The sequence below is a fragment of the Leopardus geoffroyi genome, chromosome B1 (assembly GCF_018350155.1).
Source record: "Leopardus geoffroyi isolate Oge1 chromosome B1, O.geoffroyi_Oge1_pat1.0, whole genome shotgun sequence".
NCBI lineage: Eukaryota > Metazoa > Chordata > Mammalia > Carnivora > Felidae > Leopardus > Leopardus geoffroyi.
This window is the reverse complement of record NC_059327.1, coordinates 50,205,236-50,230,543: the sequence shown is the minus strand read 5'-3', so window position 1 is coordinate 50,230,543 and position 25,308 is coordinate 50,205,236. Positions and strand designations below refer to the sequence as shown.

General features: G+C 43.9%; 1 protein-coding gene across 11 annotated transcripts in view; it reads right to left on the bottom strand.

The window, feature by feature from the left end:
* Positions 1 to 1,612: 1,612 nt before the first annotated feature.
* Positions 1,613 to 25,308, bottom strand: part of HMBOX1 (homeobox containing 1) — a 206,234-nt gene continuing 182,538 nt past the window's right edge. For 2 of the 11 annotated variants that reach the window (XM_045461713.1, XM_045461720.1), the window contains 5 exons: positions 20,650 to 20,732; positions 18,981 to 19,076; positions 17,739 to 17,833; positions 17,427 to 17,498; positions 1,613 to 15,725 (listed from right to left, as the gene is read on the bottom strand). In XM_045461713.1, the coding sequence (XP_045317669.1) occupies positions 15,588 to 15,725; positions 17,427 to 17,498; positions 17,739 to 17,833; positions 18,981 to 19,076; positions 20,650 to 20,732 (484 nt within the window). In that variant the 3' untranslated portion in view covers positions 1,613 to 15,587. Of the gene's footprint in view, positions 15,726 to 17,393; positions 17,499 to 17,738; positions 17,834 to 18,980; positions 19,077 to 20,649; positions 20,733 to 25,308 lie in introns of all 11 variants that reach the window. The other 9 variants (XM_045461729.1, XM_045461739.1, XM_045461786.1 and 6 more) reach the window with 6 other exon arrangements.

Genomic DNA, 25,308 nt, shown 5'->3' with positions numbered 1-25,308 from the left:
CACACCCTGCAGGCTTGGAACCCAGTGTTATTTGTTGGTTCCTGCTCGTACCCATGAGGCCAGCATCCTCAGGACGTCGCTCCTGGCCGGGGCCCAGCACGGTTCGCAAGGGCACTAGGGGTGCTGTGCCCAGCCCCTCTTCCCTGGGGAGGTGACCAGGTCTCCTGAGATTGCCTGCAGGGAGCCCAGCACCAGGCAGGGGCAAGGCTGCTGGGTGTGCTGTTTTCACGGGCAAACGGGCTCCCCGGCGGCCCTGCATCAGTAAATCACTTGGCTCTCCTCTGATGGATCATGTCCTTGCAGGTGGAAGGCCGACTGGAGGTGGCCACCAACCAGTCAGGGCACATCTTTGCAGGGCTGGTTTATATTCCTAAGTTCTCTGGGTTCTCTGAGATAAGTACTGCCAAATTATGACAGAAATTTGGCAGCCGGGAGCTGCCCTGTTCTGAGGCAAGTCAGAATGTAGAATTGATCTAGCTCCTAGGATGAATCTCAATTTTCCAAGCTGCTACTTTCCTGCAGCTCATGAGAACTCCCACAGCATGAGGCTGTGGGGTTGTTACGGTCGCTCAGACCCCAAAACGAGCTCTAGTGGTTGTGTCACGTTTAGTCCTCTCGCTGAGTCACTCGGTGAACATTTGTGTGCTTCTTCCGCACCAGGCCTTGTGTAGCGAGCGAACAGCGCGGATGGGCAATCCCGACCAGTCCCCACGGGTCGGAGCGCACGGTGCTCGCGGGAGGGGCCCTGGAGGATTTTAGCGGTTGAGGACGTTCCTTCTAGGCTGGTGCGTTTGCAGGACTCCTTTGCAGGCTTTGGCCCAGAGGAGGAGCGTGAGGAGACAATGTCCTCAGCATCCCCTCCCCCATCCCCTGCTCACCTCCACTTGGGGACTTAGGGTTTGGGGCAACTTAAAATTTTGCCTAGCCCTTCCTAAGTCTGTAAGAGGAAACCATTTATTTCTTAGGTTTTCTCTGAGGAGGGGTAAAACAAGTCAATCCTAGGCTGTGGGATGAGTGGGGGGACAGGGGGGCTTGGGCACTCTGTCCTTGAGTCCTGGGTAAGAATCTGCCCCCAACCATAGGTGTCTTTAAGGAAAAACAATGAAGCTTCAGCTTCGCTTCTTTTCATTTTTCACTGCAAACGGAAAGACGGCTCTTTGAGAAAATCAGGTGCTTGGGACATGGCCTGGAGCCCGAGAAGGAAAGTGTGTGGAGCTTGTCAGCGTGGACAAGCTGCTAGGACCCCAGGGGCACTGAGATGTGGGAAGACAGAGGGAAGGGAGGGAGGGGGCTGGGGTCGATGTGAGGGTGCCCCCCCAGCCAGGGCAAGGGAGCGAGGGGAAGGTGTGGCCTCTCCTGGGGTAGGAGAGCCCCATGGAGGAGGTGGGTGGGTTCAGGGGCTTTCCAGAGCAGAAGGCATTCCTGCCCCACCGCGTAGTGTCTGTCACCTCAACCCTTTCCAGGTGTCCTCGGCCTCGGCCTCTGGGCGTGCCAACTGCTTTTTAAAGCACAAAGGGACTGATGTCCAAAACGGAAGGCTGCCACCCGTTAGTGTTGGGGAGCTTCCCAAATGGTCGTTCTTCCCCCCCAAAGAAATCCCGGCCAGGCTTTGTTCAGTTATACATTTTATTCTCTAATAGGTACAATACTAAAATAAACACAAATTAAAAAAAAGTTTTATTAAAACAAAACTGTACAAAAAAGCAGTATACTACATTTTAATTACAGAACAGTCTACTGTCCAAAAGGCACTAATCCAGAATAGGAGATACAATGATACAGGACTCATTTGAACTATTTTAATCAATACAATAGAGCACTTGTTTCTTTGACCATTTACATCTAGAAACAAGGGCTTTTTGCTACAGTCATTACACATTGTTATAAATATGAGTCCCACAGGTGAAGGTGCAGTATCGCTCTCCCTAGAGAAGGTTCAGGCCACGAGGGACTGCATGGGGCTGAGAGGTGGGTGGGGGGCGGGGCCCGGGCCCAGGGCTGCCGGAAGCCTTCCCAGCGGATGGGCCGACTGCCCTGGGTGCGCGGAGCTTGTCTTCCGGCCTGGCCTCCCAGATAGTTGGTTTCTGGCCATTACTGGCAGCCACTTTACCCCCCTCTTGTGTGTTAGCACCGGGAAAGTGGGTTCTGAGATGCTCCAGGGAACTGGGGCTGGAGGTCTGGGTGATGAAGCGCCAGCAGCTCAGCAGAGGGGAGGCATTTTGGTAACCTGATCTGAGAAAAGGCAGCGACTACTCAGAAGAGGGACACAGAGCCCAGGGACGGCTAGTGAGCTGGGCACTACGGCCAGGCAGAGCCCCCTGCTACCTTCTGGGCAAACTTCTGGCCCAGAAATAAGAGGTCCCGTTCCTCCATTCAGAGAGGCCCTGCATCCCCTCCTGATGGGCCCGGTGGAGAGTCTTCTGTTGAGAGAGACCTGTTACAATCTTGTGTTTTGGAACTTGCCTTCTAGAAGTGGGATTCTGCTTCCCAGAGGCTGTGCCCTGCCTCACTGCTGCCTCAGAACCACGAACAGCTCCTGGGCAGTAGACGGCCAAGCTGTGTCTCTGCTTGTCCATTTGGTGACCTGGACAACTCTCTAAACCCCAGATTTCATTCTCTAACGGACTCTGGACCTAAGGAAGAGAGATACTGCAGCTTTCCAAACAGTGTCATACACAGAGAAGACAAAGACAGGCATCTGATGTTAACAAAAATAAGTAACAAAGAAATAGGATTAAACCAAATCTCTTCTCACAGCATCCTATACTACATCCTCCTTCTGCTTAGCAGAAAATTGTACGTACACAAAAATACAAATACACAATTTTGTAGAACAGTCTGATTTTAATATATTTATATATATTTATATTTATACGAGTGGCAGGTTAGTTCATTATATAGAGCTTTTTGCACTTTTGGCTCATATGCAACAAGGCTTATAAATTCAGCTTTAGCTTTCATTCAGGTTTTATAGCTTTTGAACAATTGTTTTCACATTTAAAGCAGCATCCAATTTGCACTAGGAGTTTGTGGTGATTATAGGAAAGATGGGGTCAGGAGGTTACTGACAGGGAAGGCAGGGCCAGGGCCAGGGGCAGATATACATTCCAGTGTGTGTGGCGATGTCAGAAGGATTGCTATGGGACAGAGTTGACCATGATGACCCCTTGAGGTAGACTGAACACCTTACAGCAGACTCAGACACAGGTGCGACTCCCCTCAGGGACACATGGTGCACAGGATGGGGGACAGAGACCAGGAGACGCCAAAGGGAAACACAAAGACTAAGACACACGACGGCCAAGGCAGGGAAGGGCACTCTGCCCCAAAGCCATCTGGCAGGGACCCCACACAGCCCGTCGCAGATACTCGAGTATTTGGTGGACGCTAAAGACTTTCAGGCAGTCCCAAGGCATCTGGTCCATGGTATCTGATCGGATTACGACCGTCAACCTCACTTTCCACTTTCCAACCTGCGCCAGCTAGTTCCCACCCCCGCAGCGAACAGGGAGACACAGCTGCACACGGTTCCGCAACAGAAAACAGTCCCCCGCACTCTGTGCGCCGGGGTGTTCGGGTCCAGGTAACTGAGAAGAAAGGGGGGCTGTGGTGCCGCTCGCTGCACTGCTGTCCCCTGCTCTGCAGTGCTCCCGCGCACGCTCAGTGGGACAACGGACAAGCACTCGTAGAACCCGTAAACACGAGCAACTGGAGAACAGAGCAACAGCGCGCTGCCCGGATCCGGGTTGGGGTGACGCGCTCCAGAGAAGCCTCCCTTCCATTACCACCACGGATTCAATATTCTCCCGTCTGACCACTTTCATCAACCCGCCTCCCTTCTCTCTCCCAATCCCAAGAATTCCTCTGGCAAATTTGCCCATACCTGTTACATGTGAATGCCCACCATTTGGGTTATGACATTGTCTGAACAAAAACGCTGGATTATTAATGAAAATAAAGTGCCTGGTATGGATTTGTCCGTTTTGCAAAACGTTCTAATGCACCAACAAATCATCTGAGCGCTGCTTAGTGCCGTGATGTGAACAGAGTGCAGTCACAAAATAATCCGTCGTACACCCACCACATAATAAAGGCCCCAAATTTAGGTCAGACTTAAATTACTTTAAAAAAGAAGCAAACAGATAATCTCACACTCATTTTCAAAGACACACTTGTGATCTTGCTTCACCCCCAGCGACGATGGCCTTTCTGAGCCCTTGTGAGCAGACACCCTGATCCCTCAAATCTAGGGAGAGGACAAGAAGAGGCAGCCAGGGTTCCAGTGATTAATGATGGCAAATGAATCATTGTGTTTTAAACCATGATTATCTGACTCTTTGCCCTCTTGGGTCTGGATGCACTTTCCAGCTGCGGACAAAGACCGAATTCTGCGCTGAGGCGGTCTTGCTCTCCCCGATCTCCCCACTCGACAGCTGTAGATTTTGCTAAGCAGGCTCCTTAACATTCTCTACGAACCGAGACCGTAACCCCATTGACAGAGACACTCTTAAAAAGCAGCGCAGGACAGAGTGACGGAGCCAGCCTGACGGGGCAGTGCCAATGCCGCCCTGCCCACGAGCTTGCCCTTGTAGTTGTTCTGCCAGCAGAATGCTGGGGGCCCTGCAGAGGGGCAGCTATCTGCACCCGCCCCTGAGGGCTAAGTGTAGGGAGGGGAAGAGGAGGGGGCAGGGCACAGGCCGACTCTCCGGCAGGTTCCAGAGGTCTGTAACTTGCTTAGGCACTTAAAAAACAGAACTAGAAATGTATCCTTGGAAGGTACTGCATACCTACTGGTGACTATGGCCATGGAAGGGAGGGAGGGGAGCCCATGGGGAATCAGAGAAGGCTGTGGGCTCTTCCAGGGGAGGCAACTATGATGTTCTTGGTCTCATCTGGCAGGGGCAATGTCCCACCTTGCAGCCTGGGTGAAGATGAAAACACCGGGGCTGGGCCCAGCAGCAGCTCTGCTCTTCCCTGTTTCTGCAGACCAGAGCAAACGGATCGGGGCAGAGCGGGTGTGTAGACGGTCTGCTCCAGACTCACGGCTACAGGACTGCACAGGCTTGCTTGCTATTTCCCGTGTGAGAAAAAACTACTAGAAGAGGCCCTTTCGAGAGAAGTGTTCCGGCGAAACCGTGAGCAACAAAGAAAAGCCTTGCCAGAGATGCCGACGCTTGAAGGGAGAACTCCCCCTGCCCCCAAAGAACTTTGGTTTTGTGGTGCCCATTTTCAGAGATGCAGGATTAAGGGGCTCACTGACTTCTAACATATTGAAATGTGGTTTTCAAGGCAAATCACTAACAATAATGCTCTTGAAAGGAGCCCACAGCTGAGCCCTCACCTCTGTTCCATCCACTCTACTAATGTATGCGCTGCCTGCCCCCGCCCATGAATCTGGCATAAAAACAAAAGAGTTCAATGTAATATCACTAGAGTGGCTGCTGTTTACATTAATATAGCACTAATGTCGTTTTGTTTCCAGTTTAATAGCTTCAGTGAATGATGAAGTGGAAAAATGACCCTCATAAGTTTACGCTGGGCTCTTAGTTCCAGTAAAGCAACAAAAGGGGAGCGGTTTCTGGGCTTAAAGGAAGCCAGAAAACAAGACGGAGACTTCAACTTGACCTGGAAGTGATGGGAAGCTGGAAAAGTTATAAAGGCAACACAAATCTTGTGACTCATCTCTGCCACCCATACTGGTTGGTAAGAGTCACGTGCTCTTTCCAAGCATGGAGTTAATGTCTCCATTCCAAAATTTCAGTGGCACCCAACTGCCACCAGAGATGCCAAATCTGGACCAACAGCTAAACAGAAGGCACACATACCTTGTTCCCTTCACATTAGGGTGGGGGTTTTTTTGGTGTGGGGCGGGGGGGATAATCAAAAATCCCATTAGCCAGCTAATGAAACAAGGTACCTATTACAGGGCCACCAAACTCAAATAGTCAACCTGGTAGATCTGCTCACAGGGCCACTCCAACTGGGGCCTTCCTCCTGGGATGGTTTCCAGTCTCTTGGGTTCCAAGGATGCCTAGGACGTGATGGAGTGGATGAGAAGAGAGTGACAGCCCCTGGGAACAACTTAGTTTCAAGAGGAAAAGAGCTGGAGAAGCGAGGGGGAGAGAAACATGGAATTTTAGTTCAGTCCTCCGGTCAGCTTGGAGCCCAGGCCCCTGACAATGGTCACTGAACTGCCACCTGAATCCCTAGGCAGCTGGCCCCTTTGCTGGACTGTGGTTCATTAGACAGTTCTATGCTGATCCCAAATCTGGACCTGTCTCCATGTAGGGCAGACACTAATACCAGAATCCCCGAATCTCCAAAAGTACTGGTTCAGCCCCACTGTCTCACATATCTATGATGGGACAGAATGAGCTGGAACGGCTTAGCTAAACACCTCTGTGCAGAAGCAGGATGCCTAACAGTAACAGGCACTAAGAAAATGCTCAAAGAGCTAAACAGAGGGAAAACAGGAAGTGCACTCTCTGCCTCAACTAACTGCAACTACACCCAAGGAGTGCTAGTAAATTCTACTTCTCCTCAAAACGCAGATGATGAGACAGCCATTCTGTTTCTCCTCCTGCCCCCAAAAGGCAGGACCTCACATTTGCCTTCTAGAGACAGGATGTTTGAAACAGGTTTCACATCACTGTTGCTGAGCCTCACTGAGTTCACTGCGTTTCTGTCACTATCACTAACCACGGAGAAAGGCCAAGGGGAAGGGATGCTCTAATGTCTAGATCATCAAAGTAACACTAGTTCAGTGTCAGGGGGAATGAAGTGCACAGACAGAGGATAGCAATGTGACAGTGTGCTAGTGGGGATCATCCAGCATTGTCTTGTGAGAGAACAAAATAGGTTAAGTGCATTGATTTCACTCAGAGCAATGCCAGGCAGACCCTGCAACCTGTTCTCCAAATAACATCTACTAACGTGAAAGAAGCAACTGGAGATTTTCCTCGACTCCATTAAGGTGATGCTGCTCAGTGTAAGGTCTGCGAATCTTCAAGAATAAACAAGACAGTAAGAACACTCAGCACAGTGCCTGGTGCATAGTACATGCTCAATAAATGTCAGCTGCTATTATCATGAGCTCTGAATGCTCAGGAGGTCTGAATGTTTGTCTCTTGTTGCATTATGATTTAGAATGACATCTTTCTTTACTCTGGTCTCTTGTAAGAGTAACTTCTGGTGTTTTCTTCCAAAAAAAGAAAAAAATACTATTTCATGGCCAAGTACTACCCATGCTTTCAGGGATTTGGGTGAGTTGGCTTTCTTTTTTGCTTTTTTCTTTTTAGTGGGGGTTGCTGGTGGTAATGGCATTATAAGGTGTAGGGTTTTTGGAATCACCAAAATGGCCTGTGGAAACAACTGGGGAGGGAAATGTCTTGCCAACTTCAGTTCTTTTTTAGTAGCACCATTCCTTAAGCGGCACATCTAATACTTTGATCCCTAAAATAGCAGATTGTGTTAGGTTTTAACTGCAGTGATAATTCTATTTTGTTTGAATATAAGCAGATAATCAGAACATTGTGCTGGCTGTTTGAATGCCTGTCTCAGCAATCGGTATCATACTCCAGTGAGTTCTCAGAATTTCTAATCTTAAAACAACTTCTCAACTGTAATGGAGATGGTGATCTTTCAGCAGCTGGGAAAATAAGGGATGGGGTACTCTGCTCTTTGGGGCCATAAATCCACAATCATTCCAACTGTCAGAAGACTGATAGGACCCCACAGGGAAGTCTCCACACTAGCACATGTATCTTGAAAGTAGGTGCGTGGGGGTGGGGCTGAAAGTCACTTTTAGATCCTATAGGAAGAGAAGCACCGTGTAAGAACTTTTAATGGCATTTTTCCTGATCTGGCCCAATGACTACACATTTTGGAGGTATTTTTGAGGAGAACAAGAATAAAAGACCTCAAGGCAGAACGTTTTCCCAAATTCTGTTTGTGGACGGGGAGAGAACAGTTATAGAGAAGCAGCCTGCCTCAGCATTTTCATCAAAATGAAGTATAACTAGCACTTGGTTAGGATCCCTTCTGATATGTGGAGACAGGGGAAAAGGTTTGTATGAGGGTAAGCAGCAAAATATGAACAAAAGCAAGAGTGGCATTTTCTCAGTGGTTACTAAGCAATCCCGGAGTGTCCAGGCTTGAAGGAAGAAGGCGCTCGTGGCCCAGGCTCACGGGCACAGCTAGGAGCCCCACAGAAACGAAGCAGCTTGTGAGAGGCTGCTTGGCACTATGCTGGGTGCTGGTATTTGTGCGGAGGCTCACTTGATCATAGAACTGAATGAAGACTTCTGCAAGTGATGGAAAAAACCAAAGCATATTCTAGAGAAAAGCTAGCTGGCGACACAGCAGCAGCTCCCCTCCAGTGGGAGGCCTCGGCGGGAGAACAGCAGACATCCTGGGCAGGCGGTGTAAGGTGTCAAGACCACACGATGCTCAGGGGGACAAGGTGATGAAGAGAAAGCAAGCAAAGTGAAAGGGAGAGAAAACATGCACCTGGGTGGGCTGGGGAGACAATCCCACTGACTCAGCAGAGCAATGGGGAAAACTCAGGATAACAAAAGCCTGCTGACATAAGGAACCTGGTTTTGCCCTGTAAGAGCGATGTGGGGAAATCTGGGGGCCACTCATGCATATACATTAACTTCAGGACACTGTAAGTATCAGGACTCCATTTATGCCACAGAGTTGTTAAAAGCTCACGTGTTTACATCTGTTTGTATCATGTCTGTCAAAGATCCTATGATTCAGTGAGGAAAACGCTATTTAACTCACGTGTACATTCCCATTTGATACTTTCTAATGGTGACAATGGAAATATCAAGTAACCAAGGAGAAAATCAAAATCCCAGGAAGTTTGTTAGACAGTAAATGTCCTCAAGTGAGGCCACACGATGTGCTTAGCTGGCCAGCAAGTGGGGCAGTCATGAAGGGCTTGTCAGGGACTGACTCAGTTTGGGGTTCTGACTAAAGTTTCTGCCAAAGGTGGAGCTAGTCAAAACTGGATGTAAGACAGAGGTTTCAAATGATATAGAAGTCAAGTGGGGAGCAACAGCGAAGGCTTCCATTTTGAAGTTGAAATAACTCCAAATCCTTCTCTTTCACTAAAGGGAGAGGACACGAGCACCATGTCATTATTTTAGTTTACTGAGCTGCTGTTCCAAATGTTCTTGGGAGCATCAGTGCTAAAAGGGAACAGGGAATGGGAGATCTGCCATTTCCAATCACATAAAGGACAGAAATCCTTTTAATTATGACCATGCCAATCTACATCTTGCTAAAACAGCTAATTACATGTCAGGAGGACACTCAGTCATTCAGAACAATTGTCGTTATATTTTTACATATTCATTCTGTGCCACCCCCTTCAATTACCATGGTTACAATTTGAAAGGATTCAGGCAAACCTTCATTTGATCACAGCACACCAATGTGAATTTGAGAGTTAATTATGGCTGTATAGAGACACTTTTATTAAAAGAGAAAATGAAAATGGAGTTAAGGGAGCGGCATCCCAAGATGTCTGAGCCGGGCACACACGCCCTGCTCAGGTCAGCGTGTGGCAGTCATAGTGACAGGGCACACTCGACAGCTGCCCCACACCACTGCACTTTGGGGCTCAGACACCCATGGAAGGCACAGTCATGCCATCCAGATGGGCAAATCAATTCCCAAACTTGTCAAGCAAAAAAGGTGTCAGGACTGAAAGGCAGAGCCTCCTGCAGATGCATCCCTGTTTGCTGTCAGGGCGCTGCGCGGGCTAACAAGATAACGGGCGTGAAACGTGGGTGGCTGACGGCCAGAAGTTAGACTTGACTTGAATCAGTTAGATTTAGTTCTGCGCAACGCTTGGCCCCAAGCGTCCTATGAAGCGTGATAAAACAGAAGTCCAGGGTTCTGCACACTGGTTACCCACAGCATCTACTACACCCTCAAGGTCCCTGGGTGACGATAAGCACGGGGTGCAAGATCTTTTGGTGCAAGCAGATTTCCCCTCCCTTCTCCACCCTACGTACTCCCCTTTTAATTACAAAAGAAAACTAACGTTATAGGAAACTGGATTTCTCACATCGTTAGCTTTCTCTTTGCTGCTACTTTTCATCTCCACCAAGACTTCCAGCTTTCGAATGTCCATAGATAGGAACAGAGTTGCACTTCAGAGATAAGTGAGTCAACCGTTGGTCCTTTAAGATGACAAAAGCAGTCGCTTATCACTTTTAGCTTATAAGTAAAGAGACTGAAGAACAGCCTTTCTGAACATAACCTGTTTATAAGAGGAGTTTCTGTGACTGGAAAAGGAACTTGTGGGGTCGATATATTTAAAAAGTCTTTCCCACCATCTCAGTATGGTAGTTCTCCTTAGAGGGGTAAAGAAAGCTTTCCTCTTAGGTGATAGTCACCTTTTGAAGAGAAGAGCATGTGATGAAGGAGAGCGCGGTACTGAAAAAGAAAGGGCCTCTACTCTGACAATACGCTACCACTAGGGAAATCCTTACAAGATAACGTGGCCATTCATAGTTGCCTCCCTGGGAAAACCTTGTGTTCTCATTATGGTACAATACCTTCAAACTGGAAAACTTAGGTATTACTGAAGTAATGTAAATTAGTCTGGAAATTAAGAAACAGGAAGAAGGTTTTCGGGCAGGCAGCTCAGTTAGCCAAAATCAACATGGCTGACAACTGATACCCGAATCCTGAGTAAACATCCTTGCTATTTAGAGAGCACACAAAAAGGAATGTTTTAAATGTGTAATTCCCACCCCTTCCCCAGTGCATCCCCCACCCCATCCCTATGCTCCAGAAAGACGCTGTCAGCCAACAGCTGGTCAGTGCGCCCAACTTTCACTTGGGAAATCTTGACAAACAAAACCGGCTCAGTAAAGCTATAAATGGATTTGGCTGGTCTCAATGCAGCCCCAGTGAATACAGTAGTAAAACATTACTAATAATCACAACAACAAAATGACAAAATCTATCACCACTCTGACCTAAGGTTTAAATCATGGACAGAGATTCACACAGAAAACCAACGCACAACGTGAAGGGTCAGGACTATTCAGTGTAGAGTGCTACTGAGCACAAGATCATCAATAACAAGAAAAATTATTGCCTAAGAATCTGTTGAGACTTATTGGGGAAAAATACTCCGGTTGTTCTCTGAACAAAAAAAGACAAAAAGCAATTTTAAAAGGCAGAGCTACAAGTTACATGGGAAGACTGCTTCTACCCAAACCCTTCTTAGGACCAAGAGAGTAAGGACTTGAAGTTCACATTTTTAGGATGGGTAGGACTGTGTGTGAAAAAGGGATTATTTCCACTGTTATGGGCAGAGATAATGTAGCTGGTCAGTGGAATATGTAGCTGGTCACAAAGATGGCCTGCAAGACAGAAAGGAGTGTTTGTGTGAAGAGATGGACCACACCCACATGCTCTGCCTTCTGTGGAAGATAAAAATCCCAGCAAAGATGTCTGCTCAAGATGAGGCCCTTAGTATTGGAGCCCAGAGGCAAATGGAAGGGGAGCTGTTCACAGAGGGAGAGAATGTGACTGGAGATTCCTGATGAAATTAGTCTATTTACACTTGGTGCTTGATGGCTAGAGTCCAGGAGGGAAGTTTGTAAAGAACTGAAATGAGTGTATGAGCGAGCTCTTCATGAGTTGTCCCCTTTGAGGTAAAAATATATGTGGATATCTGGCCCCAACAGCGGTACTGTCGGTTACTGGACTGCGTGCCATCGAAAATCTACCAGGAACCACAGTACGGGATTTGCATACTTCACTGTTGATGAGCAGCTGCTTCCTCACCCGTATCTTTTTAGGTGGTCACCTCTACTGAGCTTCAGTGAAAGGTACCTTAAAGGGGTCTTCCTGTTCCAGGAACTTTCTTCCTGTGAAGGAACAGGAGAATGTGGGGGGAGGGGCCGCCCACCCAAAGACAGTGTGTGGGAACTGTACAGATCCCATAGGTAGGTGGAAGGTAACCGCACTTTTCAACCACTTAAAGGACTGAGACTGTGAAGAAATGCCCTAAGGGTTACCCAACAATTACAAGCTTTGCTGAAATAAACCAAAGTGTCTATTTGGTACTGACTGACACCAAAAGGTCTCAGCTAAGAGTGTTACTGTATTGCCCTCCCTGGCCTTCACCCCACATTAGGGTTATCAACAGCAAATCAGAAATCTCATTCAGATGGTCCATCTTTAAAAGGTCCCTTTGTAAGGCTGTGTTGTAAGAAGAGTAGGAAATTTACCCATGTGACTATAGTAATTCAATGAAAGTGTCTTTCAAAAAAAACCAGACAAGTTCCTATAAGAACTGCTGACAAGGTTTCCACCCCACCCTTTTATTTAGTCTTCTTCACTAGGGAAGAGCAGTCCTGAAACAGTCCTCTGGGGCCTAAGGGATGTACAGGATGGAGTAAGAAAAGAGGGGTAGATCAACCCAAAAGTACATAATGGGATTTTTTTTTCTTTTTCTTTTCTTTTTTTTTTTTTTTTTTTGAGTCTGGCTCTTTTCCCTTCAGTAAGACAGGAATTTAGGGTTTTTTAAGAAAAAAATTCACCATCCAAAGATACGACAAATTAAGACAGTGACAACTCTGTGTGCCATTATGAGAACTAAGGTAGACTGGACAAGACAGCAGAATTGAACCCAGGGACAAAAACAAAACAAAAACAAAAACAAAAAAACAATGGCAGATTTAAATCTAGGCCCCAAAGAACTGTATTTTTGCTCTCGGTGAAAAAGCAAAAGTTATATGTAAGGCAGCGGGTCTTAAGAGCAGGCCAGCAGTCTTCTTCAATTAAAAGAAGAATTCTGGATGAAAGATTCCTTCTTTCTGAACCCAATATGAGGCTATCCTGCATTGGTAGACATGTGCTCTTACTTTTTCCAGGTTGCCAGATAGGGCCTGCTACTGCTTTCATGGATACTGACTCCCCCTTTTTCTCTGAAGCTTTTCTCCTTCCTTAAGGCCTTAAAACAATGAAACCTTTTAGCTCTTCTCTGGCAATCACTGTATTTCTTTAGAAACTGCAGCTGTCTTAACAGTTTGAGTCTGTTTCTTTAAAAAGACCAGCAAGAACAAATGATACTAGCAATCCCATCATAAAGAAGCTATCAATTATAATAATCTCCTTACAATAAATCATGGATGTGGCTTGTCAGACAGTATATTTTCCTCTCTTTTCTTTCTGATTCAACTGAGAATAAGAAGACAAAATTTCACCGGAATGGGAAGATACAATATGTTACATTTTTTTTTTCTAAGTAATATAAAAGGAAAGAAAGATAACATAATCTCCTAATTGAAATAAAAACTCAAACACACCAAGAAAGAAAATGAGCAGGGCGATCATTCCTGAGAATAACAAATGCTACTCTTGAATCTGTTGGTTCAAGTAATACAGTAAAACAGAAAAGACTACCCCATTTTACTCCAATTCTTGGAAGCTGGAAGAAGTATATACATTTTCTTCCTGAAATCCACAGACAAGAGCAGGCCCAGTCCCTGCCCTTAGCTCTTTAAAGTCACAGACCCATATAAGGTGGCATTTTCATGCCCTCTAAAGGCTTCCGCACACTGGCGTAGGCAGGATGAACAGACAGGGAGAAGACCTTGTCAGCATATGCCTTAAATGGAGTCAGACCAGCTAAAAACTGGTGGGTATTTAATATCTACTAATGAGAAAGGGACAAACAAAGAAGGTCAGTCTCACTCTCTTCTCAATGGTTTTAGGTTGAATACATCTGGTGGGGGCATGGAGGTGAAGAGGTAAGGAAATGGCACCTTCCTTCCATCTTAGAAATTGTTCTTAGATAATGGACGAAAAGACAGTTAACAGCCAGCCCCAAATCCCCCTTTAAACAAGGCTCCACTGTGCGTAGAAAGGAGATGGAACGAGGCAGAAAATACACAGCAGTCATGCCTCCCTCAGACGCACCCTACGCCGCTACATTGAAGGCTGTTTCCTCTTCCCCACAGTGACAGTGTGTCATTTAATCGGGATGCCAAGAGATCATTTTCATACAAGGCCAGCAGATGTAATTTTCTTTGATGCATGAATAGTTCATCATTTTGCTACTAGATGACAAGGTGATCACAGGGTGACTTTATAACGCAAGTTCACTGTTTGGTATTTTGAGTTCTCAAAATGAAAAAAAGATTTATCAAATATAAATATCTTTAAAAAGTAACAAAAGTGCTACATATGTGATCAAGGAAAAAAATTCCATTAGTTACTGCCGCTTAAAGTAGATTAAACTTTACAAATATTACCACATCCATTATCAATATGGCTTCCAATTATTAAATAAATTGCCTGTAGCAATATAGCTTTTCACACCTCTACAAGGACAGAGTAAAGAGAACACCAAAGCAGTCACATCACGTTGTATCTTGAAGACACACCACGCAAGTGGCAATTGTCCCCTGCTTTTTTCTGCTCCTTTTTAGGAAAGTATTTGCAATTGTGATAGTCAGTCAGCATAATCCCACCATAAAGTCCTCTATCAACCTCTCATATTGAGGGGGCTTCAGTTAATGGATACAAAGACTGGAAGTTCATTCACTCATTTGTGACCTTAGCTCCATCCTTGAAAGACTTTTTTTTGGTAGCAGGGAAAGGGGACACAAACAGGAGGCAAAGCAGCGTCCATGATGACCTCCAGCACTTTTGCAGGCAGGCACATACCTGTGCCGCGTAACGTACAGTGGTTCTGAGAACTGGACTTAACATCCATTAGACATTCAGCTCATGTTTTTTGTTTTGTTTTTTTTCCAATGCTCTCAAGCTGGGTTTGTTTTGTTTTGTTTTGTTTTTAAATGACTTTTGTTTTTTTGTGTGTTTGAATCATGGTCCCAAAGGCAGAAGGCAGTATTTTATCTACTAAGTCACACAGCTTGTGAGAGGAAAGGATGTCTGTGTCAGGCATGTTAACATCAACCAAAATCTGAGATCAAGTTTTTCCATGGACATTCCACATTTTTCCACAGCACCCAAAGAAGTATAATCTAGCCACAGTGTGACTATTATGAGGCACGGCTTATTGCAGCTGGAAATCAATTATTCCCACGCTGAGTGGGAATTCTAGTGTTCCTTTTACTCTGCAGATACTCCCCAAATGGTGTCTGTCAATCCTGGGCCACACTACCTCAGCTTGCATCCTATCAGTCTTGGGGAAGGAAAAGGGTACAGACTAGTGTTACAGGAATCTAAAGGTACCCAAGGTTTTACACGTAGCCTATTATTTGAGAACTGAGGGCTATCTAAATACCTGGAAGCACTTTCTTGGAATGCTAAGACAGAGCAGCAAGATTTTCTAGCCTCGGGGGCTGGGAGAGGGAAGTTTGGTTGGTTGGTTGGTTGGTTATTATTTACTGGGAATTAATACTGAGAGAGTATATGCAAAGGCTGAGGGCACCATGCCATCTTCACAGAACAAGACCCTAAGGGCTAACTGACATACAAGAAACTGCAAGTTATACTGTAAGAACACATGTTAAGGACCGAGGAAAGTCTGCTAAGGTGCTACGTCTAAACTAAGTTAACTTCTCATGTTCAACCCTCCCTGATCAGTCGTCATCCAGGGCCTCTGTCTTGATTTCGTTGGCTCCTTGTCGGGCCAAGGCCAAGATAGTGTGGTTGACTGCTGCCATTTCCACAGCTAATGAGATGGGGTCTTGGTGGTCACTATGGCTAGTGCTGTCATCCTAGACATGCAGAAATAAGAAACAAATGTTATTAGTGGATTGGTAAAATTCTCCAACTCACAGAAAGGCATGCTGAGGGCAAGGGGAGGCAGAACATTCGTGGGAGGACACAGTGGGTGAGGGGCTCATGACAAAGTAGAGGTGAAATGTATTTAAGTAGACACTGAATGGAAATAGGTCCAGACTTCCAGTTGACATTTCCATGATTCAACAAATAAAAAGCACCAAAATGTTTTTTTCTTGCTAAGAATTTTTTCCTTCTATCAGAAAGATTGCTGGTGATGATAATCAAACCTGATCATTCTAGGTTTGCAACAAACATAGCACTAGTCACTGAAGGCCATACTAGTGAGCTATTGAATTCTGGACTAGTACTCGTACAGATTATCAGAGCTCATGGTATCTTTCTACTGAGCTGAGAAAACTAGACTAAACTACAGACACCAACATGTTATGGATAAAAATGCATTTTCACAAAAGAACAAAAGACCCAAAAAAACTCTCGATTACAACAGGACAAAAGTATAACTGCCAGCAATGGCTATGGGTGAAAACGTGTGGTGCTCTCCTGCAGGAAGACACCAGGGAAGCGGCAGGTGGCAGGTGTCATATTTAGGGGGAGTGGGAAGCTCTCCCTCCGTGCACAGCTCAGTGTTAAACAACAAAGCTGTGAAGGAAACTGGCACCGCAGGATGTTTGTCAGGCACCAGAAGATGGTGTTACAAATAAGGGATAAGTTTCTCACCTGTCATGCCTTCAGGGGAACTCTCGCATCAAAAAGCTTGGGAAAGGGTAAGATCCTGGTGGGTTGGGGGGGTGGGGTGGGGAGGGAGGGAATCATGGGATGTGCTGCCCTTAGGGCATCTGGAAAAAAAAAAAACGGGGAGTGATCCATCTACATTAGTAGACCGAAAAATAACAGGAATGTTTCTGATTAGAAAGACAGATATTTTCTTCAGTAAAATGTGGAGCTATGATTTGGGAGTGTAAAAAGAAAAAAGGTAACCCCTGGGAATTATGGGCCTCACTGTTTCATTCTCATTTCCACAAAGTGGTCTGTAGAGTTTAAAAGAGGCTCGTGTAAAGTTCGTGCATTCCTGCAGTGTCTGCGCTGAAGCTGGTAAACAGAGGCTGCAAAATGGATGGCAGAAGGAAGAACGTAAGTGGGCTATTATTTCAGAACTGACTGAGGGGCGAGGAAGAGATATATATACACTACAGGAAACAGCAAACGTTCTCCTGCTGTGGTCCAGAAGACATCATACATTTTTTTCATATTCCAAACAGAAACGAATTTTAAATCCTATAAAAATTTTAATGAAATCTGTCAACAGATATGTGGGGGGAAAATTCCCACATTCTTAGTTACTGAATTATTCCATCCAGTGGCTACAATTAAATATATATATTTTCCCCCAAGCAATGAAAACTAAGTCAGGGTGAGGTGAGAAGACATGCATTTATGAGAGGATGTGTGTGTCAATGTGCCAGAGACTCTGGAAGAACCACTCATCCAGGCATGAGGGTTCTCACTGCAATGGGGCCGTGGTGGGCGGGACCTTCCACTGTGTGCTGCATTGGTACAGGTTTAGGCATGGAGTATAGCTACCCAGTAGCCCTTAGTATTCTCAAACATTGAGTGTGTGTGTGGTGGATGGTGTAACTTGCTTGTTTGGATCAGATCCTCCTCTCTTCTTCTACCTTCTCTGCTTCTCTGCCTCCCTCTGAACTTCTTCCCTCCTCCTCCTCCCCATTGCGTACTTGCCAAGTATCCTGTTGTATGACAATAAATCCATGTGGGTGAATAACAGTTTCTTACAAATTTTACAGGACAACTGAATCTTATACCACATTCCTTTCAAATTACATGAAAATCTAACTACACACATGAGCAGAGTGGAGGGACATTAGATTGTCTCCTCTCTCCCACCCCGTACAAAACACACCCACAGAATTGAGTTGTCATACTATCCCACCCACTCTGTAACCAAGAACCTCTGCTCAGCTGCTCACCTGCTCTGAGTAGTCATTTCCGTCAACATCATCACTGTTGGAATGGCCTCCTGGACTCTGTACATCTATCCCATGACTCTCCAGGATTGCTGCTTCTTCGAAAAAAGCAAATAGATCCCTAAATTATCTGTTACATTATTGTAATAGCCAAAACACTGAATTAATCTTTGTGCTGAGGAAATCAGAATGTAATTAAACAAGAACCTAGATTCCTCTACATTTTGGTTCTTTTAAATTGCAGACAGGTAGAATTCAGCTGCACATAGGCCAGGAGAGGAACACAGTGGTCGTTCTGGAGCCCCTGCTGCCTCACATGCCACATCTGAGTGGTTGACTGTTAGGTGCTTCATAAATACTTACCAACTAATTAAACAGCCCTCCTGTCTTGGGGTTCTGTAAAGTGTTTGAGAATTGTATTGATGGGGAGTAAGTTTAGAATTGAAACACAATTTTAGAAGCTCAAAACCAACCCCCCACCCCAATCTCATTAATTCATGTTTCTGAAATGCTCTTCTTAAAAATCTGTGTTTTGCTTAACAGAAACCCATGGGGGAGGGGAAGGAAAAAAAAAAAAAAAGAGAGTGGGAGAGAGCCAAAGCATAAGAGACTCTTAAAAACTGAGAACAAGCTGAGGGTTGATGGGGGGTGGGAGGGAGGGGAGGGTGGGTGATGGGTATTGAGGAGGGCACCTTTTGGGATGAGCACTGGGTGTTGTATGGAAACCAATTTGACAATAAATTTCATATATTGAAAATAAATAAGTAAATAAGTAAATAAGTAAATAAATAAATAAATAAATAAATAAAATAAAAAATCTGTGTTTTGCTATGTTCCCTATTAAGACTCTTTCATTCCAGTTCTATTAATCATATGTTTCTTAATACCTAAGTCACAGCCCAGTAACAACAAAGAAGCTCAGGGTCTCACTCCCTCTCTCAAGTCCTTAACAAGCATCTTTACTATGAGGCACAGGAGTAATTGGTCAGGGGCCATGTCTAATTCTAGATTCTAGAACATTAAGAACAATGCCATTATTAGTATAATACAAATACTGCAAGAAATACTAATTCTTAAAAACACAAAGAAAAACATAAGGACAATTCTTGTTAGGCTTAAAAGTAAGGATTGTTAAGACCTGCAGTTCTAAACTGAAGGTACTTTCAAAAAAAACCAAAAACCAAAAACCAAAAACTGATGTCTAGGACTGCTTCAAAAAAGAAAGCAGCCTCTCTGATACATTACCAATATTGGCTCTCCTCTTGATCTCCTTCCGTCTGTTAGCAAACCAATTATATACTTTCAGGGAGGTAACTCGTTCCAGATCTGACAGTTTTTTGCCTGTGAATGCATGCAATAAAATTCAGATAGTCTGAATCTGAGACTAGTTTTAAGGAATAATACTTTTCTTTTTGAAAAGTTCTTTTGATTGCATCTATTGCCAGAACAACAGATACAGGGGGATTTTTTTTTTTAGTAGTATGTATGCACTTAAATTATTACTGAATGAATAAACACTAAATACAGAAATAGCAACTAATAACAAAATATTTCAGAAAACCACACAATACTAAAGAAATTGCAATACTAAATACAAAATTAATAAATTCCACAAATTCAACTCTAGGGTTCAAAGGTCAGATGATAACATATGGAGGCTTCATTCAATTAGCATCATTCTAGATGAGTGTGTTACTCTTCATCAAGTTTCCAGGTAGTTGAAGTTTACTTAAATCTTTAAAGCCTTATATAAACTAGTTTCCTGCTGTCTTAAGACAGAAGAATAATTATTGTCCATGTTTTCTTGACTCTGACCATCCATTATTATAACTATACGAGAACACATAGCACAATTCAGGTTGCATTTTAAATTTATTACCTTCTTTGCTGTCAAATGTGAATTCTTACAGATTAACACCATGCCTGCAAACAAGGGTCCACCTGTACCTTTTCCTCCTCCCCTGTCCTTTTCTGTCTACTAAGCTTTTAATCCACAGTGGGTGGAGAAGCCAGAAAAAAGGTTAAGGTGTTGATGACACAGGGTGAAGTGTTTTCCAGGAAGGCTCTGAGTTCCTGCACAGCTTCTGGGGTGGGACTGTGGCTGGTGTGAGGTTAGGGTATAGGTGTCACTGGAGATGTGTCTGTAGGGTCTAGATTGCTAGAAGTCAGGCTTCCGGGTAAGGGAGAATAAATTACAGTTTAATTATGATAAAATATTGACACTTTTGTATCTATAGCCTTTAGGCCATTCAAATTAACTGGCCAAATGAAGATCAATTGATCATCTTAACTGAGAACAGTTTCTGGTAACAAAAACCGTAAAATGTGGAATAACATTTTAACACATGGAAAAAAAGTCTTGTATCTTTAAGTGGCTCCGTTGACTTGCACGGGAACAACAGGACTTTAGAATGGAACTACCCTAAGTTTTTCCTAACGATGCAGAACTCATCCCAATGCAGGAAAGATTAACAAGCCAATTTTAATAAGAATTCATTCTTCAAACAGGAATACAGAATTATATAACACTTGCAAAATACATACATACATACATACATCTTTTCATTTATTTACAAGACTTGCTTAAATATTCCAAACTTTAAAATTATTTTGGAACTGATATAGTTACGCTCTATTTTTAAAGGCATCTATATAGTCTTTATCATTTCCAGGCCTCCTATCTTAAGCAGGGATACTCTCTTGCAACCTTCCATATGAACACCTGATCTGGACCACCATAACTACATCCCCGAGAAGTACCACCCGAACAGGACAGGGCAGTGACTGCACAGGAGGGTGGTGGGAATGGAACCTAGGGCATTCAGTTGCAATGAGTAAAAGAAGATTCTTGTCCCAGATGATGACGTGAGGCCGAGAGCTCCACTGCTGAGTTAAGTGGCAGCTGCCGCCTTACCTGGCTTCTGTATAACTGCATTGCAAGCATTTGCAATTTCTTCTCTCTTGGCTTCATCTGGGTATTGATTCTCATTGAAGTAACTGCAGGGGCAACCAATTAAGACACAAAGTTTGTACTTTAAGAAACGTGCTCTCATTAAAATGCTAACCCACTGAAAAATCACGTTCTTCTTTATGATGTGGCATTACGGCGTCTAGTCCAGGCTGTCCAATGGAGCTTTCTGTGAGGATGGAAATGGTCTGTTCACTATCCAATAGGGTAGCCACTACTCACATGTGGCCGCTGAGCAGCTGAAAGGAGGCTGATGTGACTGAGGAAGAGAATTTTTAATTTGATTTAATTTTAGCAAATTTAAATTTAAATTGCTAAATGTGACTAGTGGCTACTACATTAGTGCAGGCCTAGCTACTGCTTTGCCTCATTGAAAGATGTCCTTGATATAAAAGTTGCCTGTATACATACAGTTGGCTGAAATCATAGAGTTGTGTTACGGAGGTGCTGGTAACAGTAGGACCTTTTTGTGTGTGTCATATTGGTTGTAGTGGCAAAAATTTTAAATTACCAAATTGTGCAGAACAAATTACAGGACATCTATATTTATACACAGCTATTTAAAAATAACTAGGAAAAAATAAGAGCTCTATCCACTGACCTGGAGGGATGTTTACAACATTCCTAAGTGAGAAAAACAATCTGCAGAATAGTATGCATGGAAAATGCCATTATGGAATTTGAAAAAATCCTGTCTATGTGTACATAAATTTGCATGGATAAATGCTTAGAAGAGTACACATCAAGCTGTAAAAATCAATTACTTCATTGTGGGGGAAGGGGACTGGTGGAGGAGATTTAAATATTTTTGTCTTTTTTCATATGTTACAAAAGCACATATTACTTCTGTACGATAGTACTTAAAAGAAATTAGGTTTACTGAACTTCTCTTTAGCATTATCAGACCTGTGAGACTCTATGTGGGAAGAGAATGCTTACTAAATGCTACTTCTGTTGTCATCTATGATTTTAAGAAAGAAGATCTTCATACTTTGAATCCATCAACTTATGATCAGGAAATAATCCCTTGTCAAGGTGCTAAACCTCCCCTCTCTTCAGGGGCCTCCCTTCTCTTACAATGCAGCTTTTCCATTCTGTCCCCCTCTGGTAGATGTGCCACTCACCAGGAATAAACACGGGAGGCCGCAGACCCTTCTTGTGAGGCCCCAAACCCGACTTCTGACCCCACCTCCCATCCCCGCCGTCTCCATGGAGTGCATCCTTTGCTGTGGTCCCGACACAGCTGCCAGGACTGGAAAGCCTTTCCTTTTTGAAAACAGGAAGTCCTAGAACTAGATCATACCAGTCCTGTCAACCATCTTCCACAGCGGTCTGCTTGATTCTGTGATTTAAGCATCTCATCCTACATGATTTTCTAGTGCTCATACCAAGTGACTGTCACCGTAACTGCCCCACTCCCACACTCTCACTGGACCTTTACCTTTACTCCACTTGTGCGAAAACACTCTGAATTAGTCTCAGGAGCCAGCAGCACCGGCATCAACTGGGAGCTCGTTAGAAAGGTAGAATCCCAGACCCCGCCTCAGACTGAATCAGAATCTGAATTTTAACAAGATCTCCAGGTGATTCGAATGTACATTAGTGTTTGAGAAGCACTGGATTAGCTTCTTCATTTAAAACTCAACGAAGACAACAAAAGCAGTTATTAAGTACCTAACACTGTATGTTTGCACTGTGGGTAAAGAGAATTAGATAGTTTATGACTTCAAGGAGTTTACAATCTACTGGAGGAAGACATGGAAATCAATATACTTGTGGCCAAATTCCATAGGCTGTCTGAAGGGAATACTCCTGGCGCACAGATGAAAGTGTGCTCAGTGTGGTGTGCGGGCACCCAGAAGGATGTGGCAGAGGAAGTGTGGTCTTGAAGATGGGCAGGAGTTTGCAAGGCAAAGAAGAGGAGGAAGGGTACTTAATGCAAGGGGAACAGCATGTGTACAAGCAAAAGGTAGATAAAAGCGTTGAGGATTGTGACCACAGAGAATTCAGAGTGGTTGGACTATGGGGTTCACAGGAAGAAATGAGGAGATATTAGCCTGGAAAAGTAGGATGGGGTCAGCTTGTGATGAGCCTTATTTGTTCTTGTCAGTAGTACAGACATCATCTTGAAATACAGGTTTCCAAGTCACATAGAGACATACTCCGATCTGTGTTTTAGAAAGATTACACATCTTCCAGATTTAATCTTCTGAATTCAACCTCCATCATCTTAATTCTGAAATTCTCCAATCAACTTTCTACTTACCTACTCCTCCTCTTCAAAATAATTTTTTCACCTTCTTAATAATCTCAAATCCTTTTTAAAAAATGTTTATTTTATTTTTGAGAGAGAGAGACAGAGTATGAGCAGGAGAGGGGCAGAGAGAGAGGGAGACACAGGATCTGAAGCAGGCTCCAGGCTCTGAACTGTAAGCACAGACCCGACACAGGGCTCGAACTCACAGACTGTGAGATCATGACCAGAGCTGAAGTCAGATGCTTAACCAACTGAGCCACCCAGGCATCCCTCAAATCCTTTTTTTAATACAGTTTTTATCTATTTATTTTGAGAGAGAGAGAGAATTGGAGAGAGGCTCCATGCCCATCGAGGAGCCTGATACAGGGGTGTGGGTGGAGTGATGTCACAAACTGTGAGAGTCGGACAAACCAAGAGTTGGATGTTCAACTGACTGAGCCACCCAGGTGGTCCCTTGAATCCCTTTAAAAATGCTCCCCCCACCCAAGTTAAAAAAATCTGTTTATCTATTCTTTTTCTGGCCTCACCTTTCATTTCTTAGCCTGAACTTCATGGTGAGCCAAATCAATAATATCCCTTGGGAGAAACTTAGATTATTTAGCTTTTCTGTCCTTCCACCATACCTGTCCAGCCAATCTCCTACCCTGCAGAAAGCACCTTCCACAAGTTTTCGTCCATCCTTCTCTCACGGTACCAAGTGTTCCTGGACAAAGTCATAAAATAGGGCCAGTTGGTTTCTTTATAAATCTGTGCTTTTCAACCTTAACTGGGCCCCTCATTTCTGATGGGAACTCATTCAGTCCTTGCTGTTTTTAATATTCCATCTTTCAGGCCCCACTTACCTGAAACCTTTTCACTCTTAAGTCCCAAGCCCTCAAACCCACCACTGTCATTCTTTTGACAAATGACCTTGCCTCCTCTTTTACCAAGATAGAGGTTATTTAATGAAGTTTGCTTAATGTTTTTAGCTTTTCAACTTCTAAACTTCTCGGAGTACTGCTCATTCATTTCTTTATCTCATGGTAGAGGAAGATGTGTTCTCTTCTTCAAGGTCTCCTTTTCCACTTGTATCTTTGATCTCTTCCTCCTTTCTTTCATTTGCTCAGCTCTCTCCTGTCTTTCTTGCGCGCCCAACCTTTTTCCCTATATATATGCAATTACTCTATTTTGCTGATTTTATGATGTATGTTTATTATCATAATCTCTAAAATCAGGTTATATCTTATAATTAGTGGTGTCTAAAAATAACTGGTAGTGTTTTTTTTGTCTCCCCTCACTGTACACAAAATAAAGGTGTGTCTTACAATCAACGCCTTCTCAGATTTGATGGAATATGGTTCAGACCTACAGGTTCTATTTCAGTAGCAGCTCTAGGGCCACTATACCTCATTATGGCAACTCTTCTTCCAAATTACTGCAAAGCCAGTGATTGACTCTATATCCCTATAATGTCTACTTAAGATTCCTAGTGCACATCTCTAGTCATGGCACTATTCTGTTAAAACTTTTTAAAGATTTATTATAGAGGTGTTCAGAGCTCTACCCCAAACTACCTTAGCTTCTTTATCTGCTGCTACTACTATATATGCACACTACAGTCTAGGAAAATGGAATAACCTTGTAAACTCCTAGTATCTCTGTGCCCTTCTCCTGCCAGTGTATTTGCTTTTTGCCTCCCCCCAGCCCAAATCTTGTCTTTCAGGATATAGGTCAGGTATTAGCTCTTGGCCAGTCAAAGGTAACTATCACTCCATGAATCCCACAGCACTCCATCTGTCCCTCTCTTACATTTTTTCATCTCGTATTATAGTTATCACTGTATACATCTCTCCCCGACTACGTTGAAAGCCACTTGAGGTACAAGTCTGATTCATCCTTATATGCCCTCCTCACTGATGACAGCACTGACAAGTCAATAATGATGAACAAAGTAAAGTCACCCTCAACCCAGTGTAGGAGTTTCCAAAAGAAATAAATACCACTGTAAGTGAACTGGTGAAAATCAAGAGTTATAGAAGTATTGTAAGAGGGTCTCAAAGATACATATTAAAGAGATGATTATCTCTTAAGAGCAAGAATACTGGGATGAATGGAACACAGGGAAATACTAGTGGTAATTAAGATTGGTTTTCACATTGTTTTATATACTTCTCAGCTGAATTTCTGAAATGAACATATGCTATTTTTATACATTTTTAATAAAAGAACTTTGGGAAAACACTGAAACAATTAAACACTAGTTTAATGATTAATACTCCATAAACAATTTATGTTTGGAAAGTGTATTTAGATCAGCCAGGAAATATTAGGATTGTGACTACTATTCTAATGATTAGTAGAACAAAGCC